This window comes from Pollachius pollachius, assembly GCF_949987615.1.
Source record: "Pollachius pollachius genome assembly, chromosome: 13".
Lineage (NCBI taxonomy): Eukaryota > Metazoa > Chordata > Actinopteri > Gadiformes > Gadidae > Pollachius > Pollachius pollachius.
In genome coordinates, this window is record NC_136946.1 from 8,027,035 (window position 1) to 8,048,233 (window position 21,199).

The 21,199-nt window shown below is 42.2% G+C and overlaps 1 protein-coding gene across 1 annotated transcript; it reads right to left on the reverse strand.

Moving 5' to 3' along the window:
- Positions 1 to 57: 57 nt before the first annotated feature.
- On the reverse strand, positions 58 to 12,034 carry dgat1a (diacylglycerol O-acyltransferase 1a). Its single transcript, XM_079749958.1, is given in 18 exon segments — positions 58 to 2,120; positions 2,320 to 2,382; positions 2,733 to 2,820; positions 2,976 to 2,977; positions 2,980 to 3,043; positions 3,244 to 3,356; positions 3,685 to 3,729; positions 3,987 to 4,028; positions 4,158 to 4,196; positions 6,355 to 6,458; positions 6,576 to 6,641; positions 6,967 to 7,095; positions 7,197 to 7,302; positions 7,963 to 8,015; positions 8,804 to 8,889; positions 9,008 to 9,048; positions 10,703 to 10,790; positions 11,684 to 12,034. Coding segments are annotated over 18 exon segments (1,548 nt in total). The 5' UTR covers positions 11,956 to 12,034; the 3' UTR covers positions 58 to 1,973.
- Between the last annotated feature and the right edge of the window lie 9,165 nt (positions 12,035 to 21,199).

The following is a 21,199-nucleotide window of genomic DNA, read 5'->3' on the forward strand; positions in this document are numbered from 1 at the left end:
AATTAAATGAATACATTTCTTTCATGTGGCAGTCAAACACGTTGGTAATATAAAAGTGAATCCCATTTTTAAAAGATTATATACTGATGTCCCAAAATAATAGATTTGAATCAAACTACCAACAGCACGGGGTAAAGTAGTGGTTACATTTTTTGCATTAGAACGCAAATAGGAGCATATAACCAGGACCTTTTTTTGTTATTATTGGGTCTAGGTGTCGGCTGAGCACACCAAATACACAATATTTCACTGACAATACTGTAGAGCTGTCACGGTACGATAGTGGTTTGCAAGATACCACAGTGCAAGTTTCATTGCTCTGCAAGTCGTTTCTCCTCATCAGATCAACCACTCCCTGACCCTGTGTGACCGTGCACACTCTGTCTTACACAAACACACAGGTAACGAGAATACCTTGTGATGCCTGATCGATGCGGCCTATTGCTTTTCACACAATCACCCCATTGTAAGTGACTTTGGATGAAGGCGCCAGCTTAATACATGTAATGTGATCTTGGCTGATCCTGTAGTGTATTGACGATCATATGAGCTCCATGAAGATCACCAAATTGTTAATGGTGTCCAAGGATACGATTGGAATTAATGGGATATCGGATCATTCTAAACTCTTTTTTTTTTTTCAGAAATCAATTTTCTTTACTATGCTTTTAGCATAACTAACCTTCCAATTGGAGCTATTGGGAATACTATTCAGGCCTGTGAGGATTGCCTAAGTCTAGGACAAATAAAGTCATATTTCAAAAAGGTTAAGCTCACACAAGCAGTGGAAGAAGTCTTTTTGATTGTCTTCAAAACTAGGAAACAAAGTGTCCTTACTGAGCTTCCAAAGTCAATCAATCGCATAAAGCCATTACTCCTGCAGCCAGCTTTCCTGTTAACAGTGAAAGACTCCAATTAAATTAAACCTCAATTCAATAATGAAATTCTCCGAATATTGCAAGGAAAATCAAATGGCAAACGGCGGCCACAATTTAAGTAAACAAAGCTTCCCTTGAATATTTTCTATTGAGTCAAGCAATTAGAAACAACATCGACGTAAGATACAGAAAATAAACAGACCAACTCTTATTACTTCTATGGCTGTAGTGACGCATTGTATTGCTTAAATTCATAGCAAGCATTCCCTTTGTGCATAAAAGCCCAGATAAACATTTGAAAACTTAAAAAAATGTTTTTGCAAATTAAATAAAATTTCATAAGATATAATATATTGCAGAATTAAATTCAGGTGGGTGGCAGTCAGTGCATTTAAAAATAAATTGACATTTAGTAAAATAGAATTATCTCAAATCACAATGTTCCACAAAGTTAAAATCAACAACACAAAATAAAATAAAGCGAAGTATAATTCAATAAAGTAGCGTTGGGGTCTTCTCGCGCTGATTGCTGTCCCTTGTAGTGAGTCCATCTTAGTTCTTTCTCACTGCATGGCTTTCTCTCACTTCACTCTTTTCTCACTATCAAAATCTCCTAGCCAAGAACTGTGTGTTCGAAACATGGAAGTAAGGAATGAACAACAAGAACAGGATGAGGACAAGTTGTTCTTCGTTCATTAGTGCAAAGATAAACTCTGTAACCATCCGTCAAACCAGAAAAATATTCTCATCCTTTTTTGACAACTCTGATCCCACTGTATGTCTCCACTTCCTTTGCGATCCTTCTCCTTGTCTTGGCTTGACTAAAGGCCTGTTCGTAATAGGCAGTGGCTGACACCTCTCCCACACATGTTGGCATGCATTTGTATTTTCCAAAAAACGCTAAAAAGGATTCTTGTCCTGTTCTACTAAATGCAACAAGAAAACGAAAAGTCACATTGTTGTCGCCAACAATCTCCTCGGGAATGGCATTTTAAAAATGGGATTTGTCCATGTTTTAATCGCACACCGTGTTACATTCCGTCCTTTGGTTTCTGTGCCGCGTCCTCTGTGTGGGGGATGTGTGTGTGCGTGTGGTCACTCTGACGTCCCATAATGGATGACGTAGTAGTCGTGCACGTACATGAGCACGGCCACCGGTTGGCCGATGATCAGAGACATCCACACCGCTGCGTTGCCATAGTTACCGTTCAGGAAGCGGCCCACAAACCAAGCCAGGGGAACCTGCAAGCATGTAGTGAAGTTAAATAGTTCGTCCTACTGTGTGGCCGCTTTGCACAAAGGGACAACGAGAAGCCCCATGTTGGGGAGGCACACAGCTGGGCACTGGGTCAACAAACCATGACCTAGCTTCATTTCTGCCAGGGGTCTTCCCTGTGTGTGTGTGTGAGTGTGCATTTGGGTGTGTGTGTGTGTGTGTTACCTGAGCCATCATGCCGCTGAAAGCCCACAGTCTGAACATCCTCAGAGGAATGCTCACCAGGTACTGAAAGACGCAGAGAAAATAACAATTTAGAATCGTAAAAGTTTATTCCAAATTACTGTAGAAGGAAACACTAAATAAAGGGCAAACTCAGCAGTATGACGAAAGATTATCGGATAACAATTAAAAATAAAAACATTCATAACCAGTTGAAACCAGTCAACCGAAGGGCAGTTTAAACCACTCATCAGCAATGCATTCTTGTGTCTGTTGAATCTGGTCACGGAAACAATGTTTTAATATGTGCAATAAAATAAAATAAACAAATAATAGTGAGGGGATGTCGAGCCACAGACACGGACGTCCAAACAGAAGTAAAAACGTAACCATGACTACGGAGACCCGGGGCGTACCTCGTGGAAGAACGCCGAAGCCAGGAAGACTGCTGTTTGGGCCATGAACTTGTTGACCCCCTTCCTCAGCATGGGCTTATAGAAGTGTCTGCAACACACACACACACACACACACACACACACACACACACACACACACACACACACACACACACACACACACACACACAGTGAGGCATTGGGGTGTGTGCTGTGTGTTTGTGTGTCTATGGAGGACTCTCAACACCAGTGTTAGCTCCTCACCCCGTAAGCACCACTTGTGAACGGGGATGTTCCAGTTGGCCCAGAAGTAGGTAACTGTCTCCGAGTTCCTGAGCGGAACAGATAAAACTCAACTACACAATAAAAACGGCAATGATATTTCTGGTTTAGCAAACTCTAGCACGTGTTGTGTGAATGTTGTATTTCTGGACTAGAACAGGGGTGTTTGTTAGTTGACGTTAGTGTGTGGCTGCAGATTTGTGTGTGTGTGTGTGTCGCTCTACTTGGTTGTTGTAACGAGATAACTCACCACCAGTCCCTGTAGAACTCGCGGTCCCCAAACTGCATCAGCTCTGCCACAAAGTTCATAGAGGAGTGGAAAAACCAATAGAAGAAAATTAACCAGATCAGATGATTAGGGACCTGGGAGAAGAGCAGAGGTTGGGAGAGAGGATTAGGGAGAGGATTGGATAGAAGAGAGGGTAGAAGGGGTGAGAGGATGGGAAAGAGGAGAGGATGACAGAGAGGGGGATAGAGGGGGGAGGATGAGAGGGAGGAGGATTGGAGAGAGGAGAGATAGGAGGTGATGAGAGGATGGGAAAGAAGAGGATGGGAGAAAGGAAAGGAAGGACAAGAATAAATTATAAAAACTAAAAATCATTTTAAACTACATTCTGCATTACCTTTAACTATAGTCCATGACATCAAATAAGGTTTCTATACACTATCTAGCTCTGACAAGTTTACTCACAGCTAGCTTCAACAGCCGTTCCACCATTCTGGAGAAGTCCATTTCCTGTTAGAGAAATAGAAGAAACAACCACCTTTTCTTTAATTGTAATAAGAAACCATTCCTGGAGGCTGAAGAGATTTGTTGGAATTAAGGGAAATGCCATCTTTCAATGTCCTCGAATGAGTCATAAATGAAGGTCTGTAAATCTGTCTCCAGCTGGCTCTTAATTTAAAGTGCTTGTTTATTATCGTTTTGAATGGATTACAAAATTGAACACAATGCAAAATATTTGTATATAGACAAAACAATGCGGTTTGTACCTGAAAGGGTTTCATCGAATTCTGCACCGTGGGCACCATCCACTGAAAAATGCAAAATTTTCCATTAACATTGAATACCAAAAGCAAGCAGCAGTTTAACTTTGGGTTGGGCGGGGTATGTTGCTTTGGTCTACATCTGCCGTGTGTGAAGGGTTCCAACTTTCCAGTTACCTGCTGTATCAATCCCACCAGTAGCTGCATGAAGAAAAGCTGCAACACAGAGCAAGAAACTTTAAATGCAAACATTTCAACATACATGGGGGGAACCTGTCGGTGTTCATAATCTCAAGACATACAGTGCCGCTTTGATCAAGGAATTTCTATCCTTTATTCCCCCCCCTCCCCCCGATGGATCAATAAAGTATGATTGATCCAATCTATAATTGCAGAGATCACAAACTGCTACCCAAACTCCACACGTCAAAGACTCCAACCAAAGTTGTAAGCATCAGACTAGTAAAAACTAGTAGAGGCAATGTTCATTGTAATCCAAAATACAAATATAACCGCAAGCGGTGATTAAAAGGGTCTGAGCAAAATTAAAACTCAAGAACACACTAATGGAAGATATATAAATATGACATATAATTATGAAGGAAAGATGTTGATGAAGATGTTCCACTTAATGCAATACTGTGCCTTGGCTTTCAGGTGAGCTGCAAAGCAATGGCGGAATCTCATGTTAAGCTTGTTCATGATGCTATAATCGGGATTCAAACTCTCAACTAAAGGGTCACCTGTACATGGCATTATCCCATTGAGCCACTGATAAACCTGAACTGCAGCCTCATTCACACGGTGAAAATGTATATTGATAAGCATATAACATCCAGAAAACTCCAAGCACACATTTCTCAAGTGAATTAAGGGCTTTCTTAAAAGCATATACCTGAAAAATCTTTGAAATTCTGGGGAAATTAAACCTTTGCAGTCAAGAACACTAACAGAATAAATATAAATATGACAGTTAATTATGAAGGAAAAATGGTTAACGAAGAAGTTCCCCTTAATGCCATACTGTGTCTTGGCAGTCAGATTCTTGGAAATGAATGAGCCGGAATGTTGATTGCCTGATGAATTTCAGGTGCTGTTCAATGTTGTGTTTCTTAAATGAGTGGCAAAGACAGAATGTCATGTTCAGCTTGTTCATAATGCTCTAATCAGGATTCAAACTCTCAACCTAAGGAGCACCAGTACAAGGCTTTTTCCTGTTGAGCCACTGACATTCCTGAACAGCATGAAGCCTCATTTACATCTTGAAAATGTCGATTGATAAGCACACAACATCAGGAAAACTCCAAGCACACATTTCACAAGAGAATTAAGGGCTTTTTTAAAATAGTACAGATTTTGCTAATGGTATCCACCTTATGGTAGTTATACAATAACAAAATGGTCATATAGGCAAAATGGGTTGAGACTGGACGTTTGGCTTTTCTATGAAATTGTGGGAAAAGTAAACATTTTTAGAGTAGAAGACCAGGGTGAAAAAGATGCATCTGATTTTAGAGATTAATGTGATGAAAGAATTTTGAGTCCAGGTCAATCTAGTAAGGAGAAATAAGGCTAGTTCCTAAAAAAATGTAAATAGCACTACCTTTGGTTGCAGTACCACAATTTGGGTTTATGGGTAGTGGGGGGTATTGGTATCCACCTAATAATAGTCGTATGTTATTTTTATACAATAACAAAATGGTCATATAAGAAAAATGGGCTAACTGCTCCAACTTCATTGACCAATATTTCTTAAATGGAACTAAATAAAACAAATTCTGTTAGATGATTTTTGTGAGGCTTGGTCTAAAGATTTCATGTGGCGATTTTGGTGAATGTTTGATTATTTTTGTAGCCTGTGAATCTTTTTGATCATGTTTAGCTTTAATATGAAATTGTGGGAAAAGTAAAAAATGTAGGGCATAAGACCCAGGGTTTTATAAATGCATCTGATTCTAGAGATTAATATTCTGAAAGAATTTTGAGATCGGGTCAATCTGGTGAGGAGAAATAAGACTAATTCATGATTTTTTACAATAGCACCACCTTTGGGTGCAGTACCACAAATTTGGGTTTATGGGTAGTGGGGGTCATTGGTAACCATACCTGAAAATTTCAAGAGTTTTCGACTTACGGTATAGGCTGCAGTATGACTTTTACAGAATTTGAGGGGAAAAAAAAACGTTACAGAAACAATATGGGACCAAGCAGCTTCGCTGCTCGACCCCTAATAAGTCTACTGTGTATCAGGCTATGAAGAACTGTAACAATTAAACAGTGAGCTCTGGCCCAGGCCGGATATGTTTTGTGATGTGGGTGTGAGTGTGTCTGTGGTTGTGTGTGTAAGTGTGTGTGCGTGTGTGTGTCCTCTCACCATTTCAAACAGTCTCCTCAAGAGGAACCTCTTACGTATCCGTGGAGACCGGGGGAAGTTGAGCTCGTAGCAGAGTGTAGGTATGAACACAAAGTAGTACATGTCTACACACATGGAAACACCAATTAGCTTGCATAGACGGCCTGGACTCCCACCTATTATTCTGTTTCAATATTTGGCAATGCAAGTCAAAAGGCAATGATGGCCGTTGCCATGGTTACCTCGATAAGTGAGGTTCCCTGGATACGAGACATGGGTTCTGCCACTGAACCTGGTTACAGACGGACCTAAACAGAGAGACGGACGGACGGACAGGGCAGTTAGTATTCTTCTGAATATCTAGTTAGTATTAACTAGGTACAGAAGTACAAATAAACACAAAGCAGATCTGTGCTAGCTAAACTTAAATTTAATATTTTTTAATAATTGCCAGCTGAACCCTTTACTTACTGATACTACAATTTGTGTTAGTATAAATTGCTAAGCGATTAATGCTAATAAGCATAAATAAGCCAATTCAAGTTTGGGTTAATTTTGCACAGTGTAGCTACATCAATGTGTGCGTGTGTGTGTGTGCACGTGCGTGTGCGTGTAAATTCGTGTTGAACTTACAGGAGTTTGAGCGCGTCAGTCTTTTGACCTTGGCCAGTCTGATCTCTCTGCACCACCTGTTGGTGTCTTTGTAGGAGTACATCTTCATGAACAGGATGGTGTAGATACCGAGGGAGAACACTCCCCCCACTGGACACCCAAAGACGCAAGCACAATGAAAAAAATACAAAATGTAAGTAATACAAGTGGAAAACATAAAATAAATAGTGTGTGTTTGTGTGTGTGTCTACCTGGGGTCAGGGAGGTGACACAGAGTACCATCACTACAGGGAACACTAGGATGGCAGTCAAGTTCAACCCGTGAAGCATCAGCCCTGTAGACTCTGAGATTTTTCCCTAGGAGAGAGATGGTGAGTAGATGGAGTAAATACACCAGTAGAACAACCTATTAGATCCATATATAAGTCTATACTATATAGTTGACCCTTGCCGGAAGGAATCCATTGTACCGAATGACCATGTGTTGAACTTATTATTATTTTTTACTGCCCATTTGACAGTAAAACACTTTGACCTAAAGAAGACCTGACAAATATATTGGGCTTTTTACCTTAATATAAAATAACCATATATATTTCTAACTGACTGTTTTTTCAGTTAAGAGGAGAAGGTTTCTGTGTGTAATTCTATGATTATTGCTGACATCTCCAAGTACAGTATACTGGATGAAGAAGTCATAAAGGTAACTGTCCTTTTTTCAAACATAGACAATAGTCAGAAGAAGAAGAAATACATAATTGATTAAATACATACCAACATGATTTACAGTGTTATACAGTTAATATAGACAATTTTATGTGAAGTGAGTTCTAAATAAATTTATGAGCGAGACACCCTAACTGTCCTGTTGTTAAACTATTCTAGCTATCCCTTAAGTCACTGGCAAGTGTTCGAAAAGGGTTTACAGTAGGTTGATTGGTCGACATCATCCTAAAAACATCAAAAAGTGAGGACTGGGATTAGAAAACAAAGAGTCAATCAAACTCAGACACTCACCACAGCCAGGCGTCTCTCAGTGTAAAAGGTCGCTATGACAAAGACATTAGACACTGGAACACAGACAGACAGACGGATAAACAAACAATGTTAAGCTAGCTAGCTACCTGAATTGATCAGACTACTAGTCTTGCAGTGACATATAGAAAGTCTGAGACACAGCATCGATTCCCTGTATTAGGAACTTCCCTGTATTAAGAGGTCTTGATTGACATGCAAGCACGACCAATCACGGACTGTATGCCGGGGACAGTACTTCTACCAAAACAGACCGGAACATTATGTCATTTCTGATTTGCAGCATTGCTCGGCACGCTAATGAAAAAAAAGAGCTATGTCTACATTTCATTCTCTGTCAGCTAAGTGACAATGCTCACATCCCATGAGAATACTGTCTTAAGTTTCTTGGAGACACTGAATGACTGAACTTGTTCTTTGTATCAGACGTTCAGGGAGAGGTGCATGGTGACGTAGTGCAAAGAAACCCACTGGCTAAAGCCACTTAACTTTATTCCTTCATATTCTGCTTTCTATATCTATTTATTGTTAGAATTGTATAGTCACACTTGAAACCTTGATACATATACAGCTATATTCATTTCTCATGATTAATATCTGTTACTATCTCCATAATCCGACTCTGTCCAATGTCTACTGATTATATTCATAAACGGAGACTGTAATAGAGCACTATCAGTTGTATCACACATAGCATTGGCAAACACAGACAGGAAGTAAACAAATATTAGAAGAGGCTGCTTTTATGCAGCAAAAAAAAACCTGACTGTTGACCTTGGTTATTGTACCTTTATTCACACCGAGTCTCGTCTTTAATACGCACCGATGATCAGGCAGGCCGCCGGCCAGCTGTAGGGGTCCTTCAAGAACAGCGAAACAACTTGGATGGGGTCGACCAAGATACCATACCTAGAAAAGAGGAGGGGGAGGGGGAAGATCTTTAGACTCTTCCACGTTGAGTACATTGCAGCTCATGTTTTGACAGTTGGGGATGGAACCGGGGTGGGGGTGGAGGGGTCATGCTCACTTGATCAGGTTCTCCAGAAAGAGGCGTGCGTTGCTCAGCACCTGGGGAAGACAACAGACCCCGGCGAGAGACAGAGCACAACATTAATCAAATCAATCTGTGACTACGTGCACCGCTCACAAAGTGGGAGAGACTGGGTGGGTGTCAGAGGCTCAATAACTTACAAATATTTTATGTCTGCTTGCGTGTGTGTGTGTGTGTACGTGATGCGTACCCATGTGCGTCTTTGTATACATATAACGTATATGTGCATGCGTGTTTGTGAGTGAGAGAGTGTGTTTATAGTGGGCCATAAATAAGTATATGATGCGTTATTCGGTTGGTTCCAAGTCCACCCTTAATAAAAGGAGAGGCAGGGAAAGAGATATGCTTATCCGAGTTACATTTATCTCAGCCGCGCCGTGAAAAGGCATACATCATCTAGTGCCTACAAAATGAATGCATATTGAAAAGTGAACATTTAAACTAAGACAGAATTTGCCCGACACAGCACAAGTTGAACCAGGTCCAGGTAAGGTAAATAAACAAGCCTGTCCTCAAAGTGCTTCTGAGTCAACCACGCTGCCTACGGTGGCCTACCCTTTACCTTAATGACCTTTAACCCCCCTCTCCCCTCCTTTAGTCCCAGAAGGTAGCTCAATCTGCCATGTTGCTCAACCCACTAGTGTACTGCCTGTGTTCTCCTTACTCACTTACTGCTGATTGTGCTAGTCCTGATAGCACTATCTGGCTTATTACACACACCAAAGTTATCAGATAGCATGGTGTGTCAGCTCACCTTAAATGGCTGCATTTGTTTGAACAAAGCTACAAACCACCATCCAATTCCTTTAAAAATGGGAACAACCATTATGGAGCTAAAACGCTGTCATTGTCACTTCATAGATTTGACAAAGAAAAATTATCGAAGAGTTAAAGCAAATTTTCAATATTTCGAATATATATATATATTTAAAAAATATATATATATACATACATATATTAAATGTGAATTGAAAATATACACATTTGCATTTCACATTTGTCCTCACCATGCCACGATGTGTGGAGAGCAAATTTGAGTGTCTAAAATTAGTTTTGAGTAATGAAGAAAGGGGACAAGTTCTTGATCAGAGGACAAGTTCTTGATCGGAGTCCAGAGTGTGGACGGTCACCGTGTAAAATTAGAAGAGACACTTGTCCGTTGCGCCAGGTCAGATGACCAAAGGGAAGAGCAAACCGACCTAGTCTACCATAATACGGCCAATCGACTTACTATCCCATTCCTGACTAGACTTTGTGTGTGCGCAGTGGACCTGTGAATGCTTTACGTAGCCAACGATTTCGTGTTATTCATGTGAAACACTGTTTGGTGTGTGAATGCCATCTTTAGAAATGCCATGCCTTAACTTTCATCTCAACTACAGGCCACTACTCCGCTCTGTTTTGGACACCTTTTGTACCATGGCTTATTCCCAAAGCACTATTCAAATAACAACAGTATATATCACATCATATACAATTATATGAATCATAATGGCAATGATGCCATCACTGTATCTCATGAAAGATTGCTTGAATGACTGAAATGACGATGCATACACAGCTCATCCTCATACAGAGTTAGCGCGTCTTAGCTTTTGAGTACTGCTACGAATAGTGGGGCGCTCACGCAACAAGAAGATGCTAGCCCACGGCCGCTGAAGGAGCACTCACCAGCATGACAACACACCAGTTGAGGATCCCCCGGTAGTTGCTGTAGCCACTGGCAGAGCTCAGCAGGGACTCCTGCATGACGTGACAGCTGCAGGAGTTAAAACACAACACGTTTCACCTTTTTACCTTTCACTTGGCTAAAGTATAGTCAATGCTATAGTCCATGCAATTTATTACTCTGTAAAATTTACATAACATGTATTTATTTCATTTTTTCAATCAAACATGACAGACAAATTGGAGGTGTGTGTGTGTGTGTGTGTGTGTGTGCGCGTGCATGTGTGAGAGACAGGGAGTAAAAGGGCACAGAGTAGAGAAAAGTACTATCTAAAAATAAACAAGTCACAACATGAAAAACACAGGATTAAACAAAAATAACACGGCAAAAGTTAATTTAGCCGAATCTGAATGAACAGAGAGGAGGAGGAATGTAGATAGCAGGTAGGTAAACGGGTAATGTGAACACATTGGCAGGCGAAACAGTGATATTTTCTCAGTTTTCCATTGCTGGCGGTCCAATAAGGCAACAATCGCACTCCACTTGAAGGATAGTGACGGGTACGCCCGAAGATAAACATGAACGAAATTGCGAAAAACACAGACATGGAGCTATCTCAAGCAAACAGATGTGTCAGGTGACGAGACAAAGTTGACTTTAGAATTGATTTGAGGGGTTGACAAAAACATAAAAGTTGTAGGCCAATAGTGAAATCATAGCCCCCTAACTAGTAAAGCTTATTTTTTCAATTTCAATCGATAGAGCCCATTTATTATCTGAGAGGAAGATTTATAGAATACAAATGAAAAAGATGACAAATGGGTTAAAATAACTATACGGACGCGCCTTGCATTTTCTATTATTGTTTTAAGGTAGTGTTCCCTCCCTGCCACATGAAAACAATAAATCAACAACAAGACCATGAAAACACATTTTAAATGCATTAGTGTTTTCTTGGCATCATTTTCAGTGACATCGCTTGCCTGAGTCGGTCGGAAACATCCCTCACTCGGCTCCTCTCTCTCGGATGTCCCTGTGCAGGTAACGATGGGTCCTGCGTCTTTTTCTCCAGCTTGCCATTGCTCGCATGCTTGGTGAACACATCTGTTATGGCATTGGCCGGGGACGTCTGGGCTTTACCCCCGTCTCCGTGCACCTTGCCTCCGTTCACATTTGCGACAGCGTTCGTTCCCCCGCCAGAAACTGTGGTTCTCCTCTTGCGATGCACGGGCTCTCTCGGTGCCCGGTCCACCATTTCCGCAGGTTGGCACGTTTCGTTTCACCTGATTGACATTGCTTAACGTTTTGTTTTTTTAATCTACATAGCCTACACGTCTCATTCCTCCCGTCCCGTTATCAACGCGTCTGCTAGTGTGCTTGCCAAGCTTTCAACCGTGGAGAGAGGCGGCTCTCCACTTCCGTTTAGTATCGTGCGCAGGCAGGCGGCTGCTGTCAAAACCTAAGCGGGTCAGTCATAAACTGCGTTGCCAGTTTTGGATGCAATAGATTTCCCCCTTTGTGGTTGTACTATTTTTTATACAAATTAAAAATTAAATAAAAAATATATATATCGAAAAATGTGATTACACATGACATGAAAATGAGTGATTGAAATTGTATTGGAAAGATAATAATAATAATAATAATAATAATAATAATAATAATAATAATAATAATAATAATAATAAATAGGCTCTCGTGGTCAAGGGCGCAAATCTCATTAAAAATTAGGAGTGGAATCAATAATAATACCAACGTAAATCAAATGATCAAATGAGGTGACACGTCGGGGACGGAGCATGAGATAGCCTACTGCATTCTGCACCCACACTCGACATAGGCCTATTCAAAGCCCACGCACCGCCGACTACAGCATAGAAGTAAGCACACGCACGCACGCGCATACGCACACTCGCACGCACACAGGTTTAAGAGTAGATGCCGTTTGTGTGATTTTTGGGCCCCCTGCATGCGAAGTAGTGCATTACGCTTAACGACACAAAAGACCGAAACAGCGTTCCGACAGAGGGACTTCTTGGAAAGCGGCTCAGTGTTTTGGCTACGCCCACTCACTTAGTTCCCCTAGGCAGCGTCCGTTCCCATACAGGAACCTTTGTAGCAGCTACCCAACGCTCAAAGGCTAAGCAGACGACGCAGCAAGGCGGTAAAGAGAAAGTGTTGCTGTGTTAAGGAATTTACATCAGCGAATGCAACTAGGGCAAATGGTCGACAAGGGCAAATGGTAAGCTTGTTTTCTGTAATGTTAAAGTGCGTTTTCGATTGAAAATCGAAAAACTTAGCCACATCGATGTCTCAACCGTATCCAATCAGCGTTGACTACTTAGGCGCGGCTCAGTTGCGGCTCAGAAAGCTCCTACCCCGAGGCAGGTACAACCTGAGCCGCTAACTGAGCCGCTAAACTGTGAAGTTGGGCGGGTCCTCTCTCCCAAGCCACACCCATAGCGGCCTACAAGTGCCTAGCATTGCCAATGCTTAAAGGTCCCATGGCATGAAAATCTCACTTTATGAGGTTTTCTAACATTAATATGAGTTCCCCTAGCCTGCCTATCGTCCCCCAGTGGCTAAAACTTGCGTTCGGTGTACAACGACCACTAGGCATCCTGCTCGCCTTTAGAAAAAATGGAAGCGCGTTGATTTGGAATGTGGCTCGATATGTTGTCATAAGGGGCCAAGTTACCTCCCCTTTCTCTGCCTTGCCTGCCCAGAGAATTTGGCCCGCCAATGAGACAATGAGCTACAACCGTGCGAGCGCCACATGTGTGTGTGTGTGTGTGTGATTACACACACTGTAACGCAAGTGTTGTACACTTCCTTCTTATTTACAGCAGGCCAAGCAGGCCAATGGCAACCAAGCGCGCAGTCTCTTCCTCCCTCACTTTAAAAACCACCAGCCGCCACTGACACGCACACACACACACACACACACACACACACACACACACACACACACACACACACACACACACACACACACACACACACACACACACTATGCGTTCAGGCACACAATGAATAATGAATGAATAATAATGTCTTCAAAACTTGAGAGCCCTGCAAAAAAGTATAGGCATTTGTCTTGTGAAGCTGTCCTGTAAAACTAAACATTAGCCTTCTGAAAAACGATTCAGATGGACATCGGGAACTTCTTCATGAACTGAGGCAGAGGGAGAGGAGCAGTAAGGAGAGATGAGGAGGACGAGGGAGGTATGATAATTGCCCACATTCACGTTAACATTAATGCTGGTAATAACCAACAATTGCTAGTATGATGTGCTGTGATTTGATCAATGGTTTAATGGCAAACTCAAATAAGTTTGCTGCCTTTGAAAATGTAGCCTATTACCTACAAAATCAGATTGGGCTATATTAAAAGTCACTAAAAGTCAATACAAAGGCTTAGGTATTTAAGCTACAAAGAACTGCATTGCCAGGATGACTATAGGGCCCTACGGTAAATTCAATAGTTTTATCATTTTCAAAAAACAACCTGTAATAGGCTATCTGACTGTTTTTGCCTTGGAGGGAAGTTCAATTTTACCTATTCAGTTTTGTCTATACTGAAAAAGGTAAGCTTCCCTGTTGTTAAGTAGGAAAGCCTATGAAATGCATGCAGTATACTTAGGCCTATGTGGATGTTGCTGGCTAGTGGCTGCTACACTAATTGAGGGGCAGGGAGGAGGAGAGAGGGGAGAAAGAGCACAGGCTGGGCAGTCCAGGGCCAGGCAGGGGGAGGAGGAGGAGAGAGACAGGCAAGAATCGGATGAGGACATGATGGGGGCTAGACGTAAAACTATTCATAATATGGAGGAGGATATCTGTGACCTAGGGTAGATTTATTTTTAGTCCATGTCGTTCTGCCAAACGTAAGCTGTTTCCACACAGCTTTTAAATAAGTATACATGTGCATTTTAGATTTGAGCATGTTGTTAGAGTTTGTTAGCCTAAGGCACAATTTTCCTTAAAAGGGAGCATCCTGCATAATACTGTTTTAGATAAAAAGATGAAGGTCATAGAGAGGTGAAGGTCATAAGCAGTGTTGGGACTAACGCGTTATTAAGTAACGCGTTACAGTAACTACGTTACTTTTGCGGTAACGAGCACTGTAACTAATTACTTTGTCAAAATCAGTAACGCGTTAATCGTTACTGCGATTTAAACAGGCTCGTTACTCGTTACTTCACGTGCATAACCCAGGACTACAGTTTCCGTGGTGGACGTGAAGCGGACGTGAGTCACGTGACGCAGCGACGCGCAAGTAAATGAATTAAAACAATGGCGGCAGTCGACGACAGTCAAGGCGTTGTATTTCTCATGGAAATATGCACATTATTTTTCCTTTCTGACGGTAAAAGACATAAGGAATATTTTGGTGACCTGTCATCTATGTGGAGGTTCGAAAACTCTAGCCACATCAAAAACTAGCAATTCTAATCTGATGAAACATCTTCAGAAACAACACGCATCTACCAAGCTAGTTTAAAAAGACCCTGAAGGTAACACAGGTGATGCTGCTGCTAACGTCAGCGCCGCCGACGCTAAAGGAGAAGCAACTCCAGCCAAACAACGAAAGCTTGATTTTACAAAGCCTGTTGCACAGTCTATAACCCAGACACAGCTTTTAAGTTTGCCCATCATTATTGATGATGAGGTCTCCAGTTGGTGGAGTTTAGCTGTTTTGAGTTAAGGTTACAAAGAACGGATGAATCTCACTGTGTTTACATTGTAAACATCTATTGTATCAGTTTTGCACTATTATTGAGTCCTACAGTTGCTAAATGGTCGGAGGCACAGTTTAATTTTTGCACTGTCAAAACTATACTATGTACCTGTTTCAATGGCTACAATAAATATGTCTATCAAAAGTTTCAAAACTCACTGTATGTTGTGTTTTGTTGATCCACTGCTTCATCGTAGTGATACTGGGTACAATGATAAAATTTTACAGTTGTTTTGTCGAACACTATGCCACATCAACCCCAAAATAATTGGTGTGTGCATTTGTAGAGGGTTGGAACAATTGGAAACAATGGAAATATTTCATTCATTTGCACTCACACTACTACACTGCTATGGCACTTTCAGGTCACTAGGTGACGCATTGTGCTTGTGGTAGGATAGGACTTACATGTAAGCAAGCCAGAGGACTGGCAGCCTCCCTAACTATCCAGTTAGGGAGGTCCTTTGCCACATTAACAGATTAATAAGATAATTCAGAAAAAAAAAGTTACTTTCCCTAGTAACTAGTTACCTTGAAAGTAACGAGTAACTTAAAGTAACTGAGTTACTTTTGAAAGAAGTAACTAGTAACTGTAACTAAGTTACTAATTTAAAGTAACTTGCCCAACACTGGTCATAAGGAAACTTTTTGTTTATTTGTTTGTTAGTTACTTTATTTTCCTGAAACACTTATTTTAAATGTGGATTGAGGTTGAGGTAGATAATAATTAGAGTCTTTCTTATCTTAAATGGTTGCAGTAAGAGGATCTTATAGATTGTAAATCTTCGAGGTGTTTATGGGTTTAAATAAATATCATTGAATCTATCTTCGATTCTTTACCTTTACCAGTGCTTTAATATAGCCTACAGTATGACAGTGACAATAATGATTTTGAAGCTCTTACATACCCTTCTGTAGCCATTTATTTCATATTGTGCGCAAATTAGTGTATTGGGAGTTTTGGGCCGGTGCCCCAGTAAAGGTCTTGGTCTAGCAACTTCCCTAGGCCTATTTATTTATTTAGTTGCTTCGAGGAGGTCTGGTGTTCTCCGTATATAATAAATATACATATATATTAGTGCTGTCAGTTTAACGTGTTATTAACGGCTTTAACGCAAACCAATTTTAACAGCGTTAATTTTTTTTCCACGTGATTAACGCTCTTTTTCAAACGTCGTTTTTTCACCTGCTGTCTAGCAACAACTAGTCACGTTACAAAAACTACAACACCATACCAGATCTATCTACACCGGAAACAAAACAGCAAGCACGCCGCACAAATTTGTTTGGGGCAAGCAAGGATACGGAGCGGGTGAAAAAAAGTGTGTACGTGTTTGTGTGTCACTCTGTTCGCGCCTGCACTAGAGTTCAATGTTGTCATTAGCGGTTACGTCTTTCTGACCAATCGCAGTTCAAGGCCCACCCGGGCTGTACCACTTCAGGAGGGGCCGCTCAGTTACTCCCCTCTAGACAAAATCGACTTGGTTGCGACGTTGACAGTTTGTGAGTGTTGCGTCTGCAGAGTGAGTGAGAGGTTGCGGGCGCACAGCTCAGGCTGCCGGACGGCGCTGCAAGGAACTTTTATAAACGCAATATTTTTATCCCGCAGTAATTAGCCCGACAGCCCCGAACGTTAACGGCCCACCGGGAATTCTCCCGACTCTCCCGATTACCACTCCGCCACCGTGTGTGTGTGTGTGTGTGTGTGTGTGTGGTGTGTAGAGAACTTCGGCAGCTTCACCGCCGTCCTTGCCACCAGGGGGCGGTTGACCGCTGCCATCTCTCCGTCCGTGGGCCGCTGTGCTCCCACAACGCAGGGTGCGTCGGCGTGGGTTTGGGCTTCCATGGGCTAGACCGTCAATCCCAATCCCAAAACGAGACGGGAGCCCAGGTTGAACCAATTATGCAGTTCCGTGCCCCATACACCACACGACTACGGACTGCCTTTATTAACAACCACCGAACATAACAGAAACACGGGACACCTGACCAACACACACAACACTATCACTAATGGTCCCGATCACACTACACATCACACAACAATGGAACACACAATTAATAAAGACCCCAAACCCGTTAACCCCACTTAACCTAAGAGAATAAATTAACAAAACCCCTTTTGTCAACTGACAACCCCAATTCCCAGAATCCCCGCGGCCCCGGAACATGGCGCCCACACCCGTGGTCGCCACAGTATTAACCTGTCTGGGATCGTTATTTCTGCCTGACTCATATCAGATGTCATATGGTGACGCCAAACGTTGGCGTGACAGCACCATTGCCACTGGTGCTCTCACGCCAACGTTTGGAACTGCCACATTCCTACGCTTGATCAGCATGTCAACGAGTCACGGCTATTGTTATCACTTTGATTGAAGCGGTCCGCCTGAGGCAGTAATTAAATATTGCAACTTTTATTATGTTAGCATTTGTTCCTTCAAAGGCCCACCAGGGCTGTACTTTTATAAACGCAATATTTTTATCCCGCAGTAATTAGCCCGACAGCCCCGAATGTTAACGGCCCACCAGGAATTCTCCCGACTCTCCCGATTACCACTCCGCCACCGTGTGAGTGTGTGTGTGTGTGTGTGTGGTGGTGTGTAGGCGTCATTCAATTGCATGGTAATGTGTATAGGCCTACGTACGGTAGGAATATTCATACTGGTTTAAATAATAAATGTTATAGTATTAACCTGTCTGGGATCGTTATTTCTGCCTGACTCATATCAGATGTCATATGGTCATGCCAATCGTTGGCGTGACAGCACCATTGCCAGTAGTGCTGTCACGCCAACGTTTGGAACTGCCACGTTCCTACGCTTGATCAGCATGTCAACGAGTCATGGCTATTGTTATCACTTTGATTGAAGCGGTCCGCCTGAGGCAGTAATTAAATATTGCAACTTTTATTATGTTACCATTTGTTCCTCATTCCTCAGCATTTGACAAATTGTGCATGCATACAATAGCACTAAGAGCGATGCCACAGTATTGTATTTAATATGTATGTAATATGTTTGGCAGAGAGGCTAGATTGGTTATTGATGTGGGTGACAGAGTCCTCAATTTGGGCTTGAAGGGAAAGCATAAGTTACAGAGCCGTTGGAACTCTCTACCTTATGTGGTGGTAGAAAAGCTACCTGACTTGCCTGCGTACAAGGTAAAGCCTGAAAGTGGGATGGGGAAACTCAGAACCCTACACAGAGACAATATTTTGCCTATTGATGATCTGGTCAGGATAGCTGATGATCGCGTTGTCCTGCTTACTACAGTGAGGGTTTCAGTGCGTCCTAAAAATGAATCCCCCGCCCCCTCCCTTGTCCATTCAATTTGGGAACATGTGTGGTTTCATTTAGCTTGTTTCGTATATTTTAATTAATTAATTAAGGGCGCCACCAGAGGGCGCCCCAGACACATTTGCCGTCCTAGGCGATCGCCTAGATCAGTAATTCTTAAACTAGGGGTCGCGACCCCAAATGGGGTCCCCAAAAGCTTCCGTCGGGTCGGCAATTATTTTCTGTATTCAGTCTGAAATTATTATTATGCCAGGTGAAACAAAGGAAAATAAGCCTTTTTCTTATTTACACGCAGTTAAGAGAAGAGAGAAAATATGTTTTCGTCTTTCAACAAGATCTGGTTCAGCCTATGGGATTCTCAGCTGATAGAAACAATGTAACTATCTGCTCCCACTATATGCAAACTCAACTTGTTCCCGCTATTTTAAGTAAAACAAAATAAAAAGACATAGGCAGCCTACTAGCCAAAATGGAGAGGTGGCTGCTTAAAAAATCGAACAAAAGCTACCAGTGCGTCTACTCCTCCGCGATCCTCAGATGGGACAAGTCTACAGGCCTGTGAAAATAAAAAGGAACAAAAGAGGCGTCGGCATTATCAGAAAGAATTTCTGAAATATGGATTCACTTGCCAAGTAAAAGATAACCTCGACCACCCACAATGTGTGATTTGCGGCGATCTGTCATCTGAGTTGAAGATGCGCTGCTTGAGCTATCCAGTGACCGACATTGTTTGCCTCAAAATCACTGGATGAATTCTGGCTGTCTGTTGCCCAGGAATACCCCGGATTGTCCAAGGCTGCCAAGGACATTCTAACACCTTTCGGGTCGACCTATCTGTGCGAGAAGACATTTTCGTCCCTGGCATATATTAAAAAATAAATACAGATGTCGGCTCAGCACCGTGGAGGAAAATCTCTGTGTCGCCGTATGCAGCATTCCTCCTAGAATTAACTTGCTATGTTCACGGAAGCAGGCCACTTCCCATTGAAATTGTTAAAGATAGTAAACCAGAAAAGCAAAATAAAAAAATAAGGTACGGTCGTACCTTTGCGTGTGTGTGTGCGTGCGTGTGCGTGCCTGTGCTGACGTTCTGATCTGATAGCGGCAGCCTACACTTGTTTAATCGTGATTGTTTGGTTTTCTCGGTTCATGTCATATGGAATATATAAAACAAATTACTTTACTTACTATTACTTTACCGTACTATTTTTTGCTTGATTTAGTTGTTAACGTTTGAGGGGGTATTTTGAGTAAGGACTTAGAATGGGTTTGGGGAAAGTGGGGTCGTCAGACCTCGCCATACTTTTTTGTGGGGTTGCCAGACAAACAGTTTAAGAACCACTGGCCTAGATCGCCTATGCCGAGCTGGACAGCTTTCCCCTTCCTCCATGGGCCCCTGACGGCGTCTGGGGCCCGGTGTAGCTGCACCGGTTGCACCGTCGATATTTACGCCACTGCCTCGCGTACAGTCGGTAAACTTTGTCGGTGGCATCTTGTTTTAATTATTGCCGCCGTATAGGATTATGGAATACCACTATCTCCTTTGCTTTCTTAAAGGTTGCTCAGGAGTAACCTATGCTAAAGGAGGGTTAAAGGATGCATCGAGGCTCCTTTCCTAAGCATTTTTAGAATTCGAACCACCTTTCCTCCAATCACTTCAGGGTCATCTCGTAAGGAAAGGAAATTTCCTATGCAAGAAAGAGAATTCGTAGAGGCACCTGGTGTCCAATTCATCTCATACCTTTTAAAGAAAATAGATATGCATTTTTGGTTCTAAATATAGGCCTGCTTTACTAGAATGATGCCTGTCAAACGAAAACTGAGAAGCTCAGGAGGCTTATCGCTGCCATCTGCCTTTCATGTTGCGTAGCCTCAGTGCTAGTTGAACTACTAACCTTTAACTAATACTAAAGGAGGTTGAAAGAAATCACATCCCTCAATTGTGTATCGGCAAATAACGGTGCTCCATTCACACCCCACACTTCTGCAATGCAATACTAATCTTTTTTGCTTTCTTTCTATATGGGGGGGGTGGGGGGCGGGGGTTAGGACCATCGCAAGCTGAACCTCTGTTGCCCTCCTAGGTCCTTTGCGGCCGAGACATTATTTCGGGTTTGTCTCAATGGGTGGGTTAGTGTTACTGTGTGATAGTGAGTTATTATTCCGGACACCGTCAACGAGACGGTTATGTTAATTAGTTAGATTGAGTGTGTTTTGGTGTGGCATGTGTGCGTCAAATAAAAGCAACTCGTAGTCGTGTGGTGTAAGGGGCGCGAGAGTTGTGTAACCTGAACCTGGGCTCCCGTCGCGTCCTTCCCGTGCTGCTTGCCACAGTATTTCCCCATATAAGGTATAGAGTGGTCTACATTTAAGAGTTTTGTATAACAATAGACAAGAGCAAACATGATGGCTTAATCTTTTTATCAAAAGAATAGTCTTTTGCTTACAAGCAAAGTGCATGA